The 6,254-nt window shown below is 46.3% G+C and overlaps 1 protein-coding gene across 2 annotated transcripts in view; it reads left to right on the top strand.

The window, feature by feature from the left end:
• Nucleotides 1-3,605: 3,605 nt before the first annotated feature.
• The window catches only part of PLOD2 (procollagen-lysine,2-oxoglutarate 5-dioxygenase 2), a 48,699-nt gene continuing 46,050 nt past the window's right edge, over nt 3,606-6,254 (top strand). For both annotated transcript variants that reach the window (XM_036388976.2, XM_036388975.2), the window contains exon 1: nt 3,606-3,942. In XM_036388976.2, the coding sequence (XP_036244869.1) occupies nt 3,846-3,942 (97 nt within the window). In that variant the 5' untranslated portion in view covers nt 3,606-3,845. The remainder of the gene's footprint in view (nt 3,943-6,254) is intronic.

Raw genomic sequence — 6,254 nt, 5'->3', positions numbered from 1 at the left:
GAGGTGAATTCAAGGAGAGGAAAAGCACTGCAGCTGCACACACTGGTTTTTGTTTTAAGGACAGTGAGATGAAGAGTAATTAGAGGATGTGAAAAAGGTCTCATAAGAAGTTCCTGTGGTTTAGAAGGCTTTCTGCAACAGGACCTCCCTCCCTTTGGCTGCAGTGGTGGGCTGGTACTGCAGTGAACTTTGTTTCCATTCCACGTGGCATTGGCTACGTGCATTTTGAAATATAAAATTGGTGGTGGTTTGGGTAAGATGGGTTTCTAACCTCATGATAATTTCCTACAGACAATTAGGAGACAGGGAAAAGGAGGTATGGATGGGCAGATACAGACAGGGAGTTACTGGGACTGTAAAAGAACTCTCTAAATATCAAGGAAGAGCTACCAAAGGAATTAGGCTTAGAAACAATTCAGGACGCTGTCGTCTTCTGCAGAAGATAATTCTGTAGAATTTTTCCCAAATACTTGCCATCTTAATTTCAGATATTATTGCTGAGCTGTTGAAAATACACAGGGTCTGAAAAATAAATAAATTTGGTAACTGATTATGAGATTAGAAATCACTTTACACAGTTACTTTTGGAAGTGAGTATTGCTTGTAGTTGCTCTCATTCTTGTTTTCCTCACTACTGCTGTAGTTTTAGGAAAAAAAAATCCTTGGGCTCCCACGTTCAAGGCCTCACAACTAAAACTCTCTGCTGTCCTCCATGCCTACTTAACAAAATGTATTCATTTCTTATGAAGAAATTGCCTTGTTGCAGAGGAAAGGGAAAAAGGCTAAATAAAGTTAAAAATCAAAGGAACAAATAGTGAGAATAGCAAGAATGTGAGCCTGTTTCTCAGAACATCCTTGGGAATTGCTTCAGGAGTTAACCTCTGTAGTTTGACAGGCATACTTGGACATTTCACTAAATACTGCCTATGTTACTCTTCAAAATTATTTTGGTTTGAGGGTAAGTTTCAGCTTAGGAGCTCTAATGTTTAAATACTTTAAAGGTTGCAGATGCTACACCAGCAATACGGTCCTGAAGCAGCCTGCAAAAGCATCAGGAGAGCTGAAGACCCTGCTAACCACCAGCTGCCAGTTCAGGCCTTGCAGTTGGTATTTGTGCACAAAAGCAGCATTCCCAACCCAAGTGTCTGTGAGAGCAGGGCAAGAGAGAGCCCCTGGGCACTGCACAGCTGGTGCAGCTCAGTTCTGGAGTTTCACAAGCATTTTCCTTTCCATCAGCCAATGTCCGAGTGAAGCCTCTGGGGGTAGGAGAAGTCTTGACCACATCTGTCACTTTGAAAGCAGTATTTTGGGTAGCTTTCAGCTCTGTTTTCTCTCTGGGGACAAAGCTTGGATTTTCTAAGAAGAGTCTAAAATTGAAACTAGCCTTCAAGAGACCATGGAAAATAACAAGAAAATGCATAAATTTCTAGTCCAAGTCCGGGCTTGCACTTGCAGGTACGAGCTGTGTTTATATCACAGTCCCTTCAACCCATTCTCCTCCTACTTTAGAAATCTGTCTTTGCCAGCTATTTCCTTTTCTTTCACTGTTGCATATTTACAGGGTTCTTTCACCAATTCTTTTCATTCTTCCCTGCTACTGTTTACTTGTACATTTTGATAACAAAATGCCTCCTAGGATTCCTCTTGGACACTCTCTCCTCTTTATGCCCATTGGTTTCCACCTAACAGTGCTGTTTCAGGACCTGTGTATTTTCTCTGGTGAAAGCAGCTGCTTATGGCTTTGATTTCTCAAAGCACTGGATATGTACATGACCATCAGCCACTGATTTTACCCTCAATTCTAGGGGCTGAAGCTTTGTCTGATTTCCATTCCATCCCTGGGAGCCATGACATCATCTCCATGGTATTCTGAAATTATACCCAATGGTCTTGTTTTTTCCTCTTAGACTTTATTGAAGAAATCTGTGATTTCTTTCAGGGTTGATGGTACTGTGTTCTACATGTCTTTAGTGATTTATTCTCAATGGGGTTTTTTTCAGCTTTGCAATTACACTTTCTATCTCTCAGTATAAGTGTTACCATTAAGCTGTACTGGATCTGAGGTGAGATTTGATCTGTTGAGGACCTCTTTTGAAATGCTTGTTTAAACTGTTTTCTACCTTAAAACTACAGCTGTGACAGATTAACTATTTTTTCCATCTTCATTTTCCATTAGCCAAATTTCTTGAACTTGTTTATTGAAAAACCAACCCTGAAGACAGATGTACTTGCAGGATCAACCCAGTCATGGCATTGATCATTTTCAGCTAACGTGGTGAGGTGATCAGCAGCAGTGGTGCTGCTTCTTGGAGGAATGAGCAGAGGCTGTTCATGGATGTGTGCAGTAATGTGGTCATACTGTCTGCATTCACAACATATTTGTTCTCTGGTGTGCCTGGAAGAGGTGGGAGGAAAAAGTACATAATGAGTAATTTCCCAAAAACTGGAGGATCATTTTTGCTTCTCCGTCAATTGCATAATTACATTTTTAGTTCCCAGCTGCTGCTTTCATGAGCCTCTACATTGCAGAAGCTCCTTCAGACCAAGGACCCAGTCCTTTTATTTGGCTTACTCTCCATCTCTGCTGTCTGTGCGGTCTGATCTAGAAAGAATGAGCTCTTCTGATTAACCATAAACCATCTGGGAGAATAATGCAGGTTCTGGTGTCTGCCCTGGGTTCCAAATAACAGCACGCACTTAGAGCCGTAGTAGCCCAGGTCAAGTTTTCCCTTTCTTTCCCCTCCTTTTTTTTCTGTTCTCTATAGGTCCAAAAAAGAACATCTGTTAAGTCCATAGAGACATTTCGGATAAAAAATGATGTGTCTTTTTGATGGTTATATACATGGAACTCAAATACATGAATCTTACTTTCACCACTAATTTTTGTTTTGGATAATGCCTTTGGTCTTCAAATAGTATTTCCAAGGTGTAAATCTACACTGATGTCAATAGGTTGACATCTGCTTTTAAAATTTTATGCCACTTTTAAACACTTATGGTAATAAATATGTTTTTAAAAGTCACTTTTAGACATTTATGGTATTTACTTGAATATGCTTTGCATCACAATAAGAAAAAGAGTGAAGGTGGGCCAGTACACTTTATCATAACCGAGCTTGCCTGCGGTGATTTTTTTAGCTATTATTTAATGGTAAAAATGTAGCAGTCCTGTGTGTTTTGTTTTGTACCAAGTCAGCTGAATGCTGAGGGGATGGAGGTTTTGACAGACGCGTCCTTCTGAAGCAGAGCGATGGGCAGCGCGCTCCCGATGCCATCAGGGCACACCGGCGGAAGGGTCGCGTCGTTTCTATGGGCTCACGGCGTGGCGGCTTCAGGCACTCACACTCTCCCAACAAAACCACATGTTTGGGAGTGCGTTTATCGACGCATAATGGCCAGTGAAAGCACTGAGCAAGTGTCTGGCGGGGCAGGCGAGTGTAGCTGCTGGCACAGCAAGCAGCACCCAGCTGGCACGGCCGAGCCCCGCTCCCATCCCCGGGGCCGCGCCTGTGCAGCGCCCGCGGCGGCGGGGCCGAGGCGGGGCTTGGCCGCTCGCCCCTCCCCGGCGGCGGCGGTGGCGGCACCGTGCGCCGACAGCGGCTCCTGCAGCGCCGCCGGTGCCCCGGCCCTCCCTCCCACCGCCGTATAAAGCCCGGCGCGGGGGGAGCGCCCGTGGCTGCCGCCCGCCGCGGAGAGGAGGCGGAGGAGGAGGAGGAGCAGCAGCAGCGCTGTCTGCCCGCCGCCGTCCCCAGGCGCCTTCTCCCCGCTCCTTTTCCACGCCCGCCCCTTTCCCCCGCTGCCGGGGGCTGCTGGCGCGGCCAGGCCGGCGGGTGCGGAGGGCGAAGATGGCGAGGAGCGGCGCCCGGTGGCCGCGGCTCCTGCTGCCGGCGCTGCTGGCCCTGACGCTGCCGGCGGCGGCGGAGCGGCGCCCCGGTCCCGCAGGTGAGCGCGGTGCGGGGGCCGGGATGGGATGCGGTGCGGGGGCCAGATCGGGATGCGGTGCGGGGGCCAGATCGGGATGCGGTGCGGGGGCCGGGATGGGATGCGGTGCGGGGCCTGGAATGGGATGCGGTGCGGGGGTCGGGATGCGGTGGCCGTGCCCGCAGGAGGTGTGTGAGGCGGCGGGGATGCGCGGCTGGCCGGGCGGCATCGGTCCCTTTGTGCCTTGCGGCTCGGCAACATCCGCCAGGAAGGGAACGCTGGGACCCGCCGCTTGGCCGGGTTATTTTTATTTATTTATTTTTTTATTCCCCACCGGCCCGTCCTTGCCCCGCACGGTAACGCGGAGCGGCTCGGCGCTGGGGGAAGGCACCGCCGGGGCAGCGCTCCCCGGGTTGTTGTCGAGACGAACCGCTCGGCTGAAACTGTCTTAACCCGCCCAGGAGTTCATAGATGCCTAATTCCACTTAAGGGAAGGGAAAAAAGAAAAAAAAAGAAAAAGGATTCCTTAAGGGGAATTGAGACTCCTAAACTTTCTCATTGCCAGCTCCCCCGCCCTTTTTCTCCCGTCTCCACGAGACAAGGTGTTGATGAACATATTTTTCCAGTGCTCAAAAAAGCACTAGCATCAGTCACTGCTTCTCTGAACTTGAGCAACTGCTGATGAGGTTCATCTTCGTGCAAAAGTCAGCCGGAGACTCCAGTGCCCCTTCCCGTCCTGCAGAGCCTTAGAGCCTTCCCTGCCTTTCGCTCGTGTAGTGGTGTTTGCTTCAAGGAGCCGGGATGTAGAAAGAAATTTTATCTTCAACATGTAAAATCATATATACAGGAAATTCCCTCAGAGAGAGGTGTCCAAACACATGGATATCCAACAATATGCCGAAACCTCTTTTTTGCTCTAAGACTGTTTAGAGTCTGTACTTCTGATTTCTATTCTAAGCATTTCATCCCACTACATTATTATCACATGAAATCCAAAATAGTTTCATTTCTTGGCTTGTTTTCTCCAGAGTTATCAAGTTATTTTTAATACCTAGCTTAATTTCTTCTGGGGTGAACAATGAGGCTTCTTTATTTGAGCAGCAAGTTTTGTCAGCAGGTTCTAAGTTTGATATTAAAACTACTGCTTTAGTTGATAAGTAGTATAAAAAGTTAAAATAATTTATAAAAACCAAAACTGTTGAAGGATTCCAGACAACTCAATGAAGTTCTAACTTCCAGTTTTTGTAATATTTTGCTATTTTTGTCTGTTCAGAGTGTTTCTCCGAAGGCTATGGTGTGGTTGCTGTGTGTTGGGGGGATGTGAGCATTGCTCTTCAGCCCTTGCTGCCCCTCAGAATGCACCCCCAGGGGACGGGTTTGAGCAAAAAGTTGAGCTCCTATCCCTGTTTTCAGGGCAGTGAGATTGTAAGTTGAACTTCTTTGGAAATTAGTTGTGGCAAACAGTTATTCCCGCAAACATATCTGTTCAAATAATGTTTTGTTTTAACTGCACTTGAAATGTGGGCTCTCAGGCTGGTGTGAACTAATAGCTGGCATGGTAAGGATTCTTCTTTGATCCTTCTGCTTTTCAAATGTGTGCAAGGCAGAGTCCCTATTCCAGACAGCAATGTATGATTCAGCAGCCCAAAAATAGACTGCCTTGTCTGTATCAATAATAAAAATGATTCTACACAAGTTACAGTGCAAGAAAGCACTGGTAGTTTTATATAAGGTGCTCATGCAGGAAGATCTGAATTCTTTTTAATTTAGACACGAGCAGCCTGAGTTGTAGCAATTCTCTGCTGAACTGAACCACTCTGAGAGCAGTTTCTTGACCTCAGACACTGCCTGCTGTGTTACTTGTTTTTATTCCAATTTTAACCCTTAAATGTTTTCCCTAAGTCTGTGCTGTATTACTTGAAGAAGTAATACAGTAAACAGACCTTATGGTGCCTCTATTTCTAGAAATCTGTCTTTCAATTTCTAGTCTATTGATACTTTGTACAATTCAGTGTAAAACAGCTGGTGAAGACATGTCAATTTACAATTGCAATTTACATGTCAGTTTTTACTGCAGTCCGTTAGTGTTGCTTGCAACAAAAGCTCTAACAAGACTGTCTGGAACAAACTGCCAAGCTGCATCTTTATTTCTTAATCAGACCTTCCTCAGAAAGGCTTGGAAAAGTGATTTTGGGAGAGCTGCCTGTTGCACAGCACCGCTTACAAGGAGCAATCAGTGCGGCCCTGTGGCAAAGTGTGTTTGCAGAAATCCCTCTGCTCCTTCCTTGGCCGCAGGGTTATGTTTCAGGCCGTACAGAGAAGAGCACTGTTGA

The sequence above is a fragment of the Molothrus ater genome, chromosome 10, assembly GCF_012460135.2.
Source record: "Molothrus ater isolate BHLD 08-10-18 breed brown headed cowbird chromosome 10, BPBGC_Mater_1.1, whole genome shotgun sequence".
Lineage (NCBI taxonomy): Eukaryota > Metazoa > Chordata > Aves > Passeriformes > Icteridae > Molothrus > Molothrus ater.
Note: the sequence above shows the minus strand (reverse complement) of the source record. Positions and strands in the feature narration are given on the sequence as shown.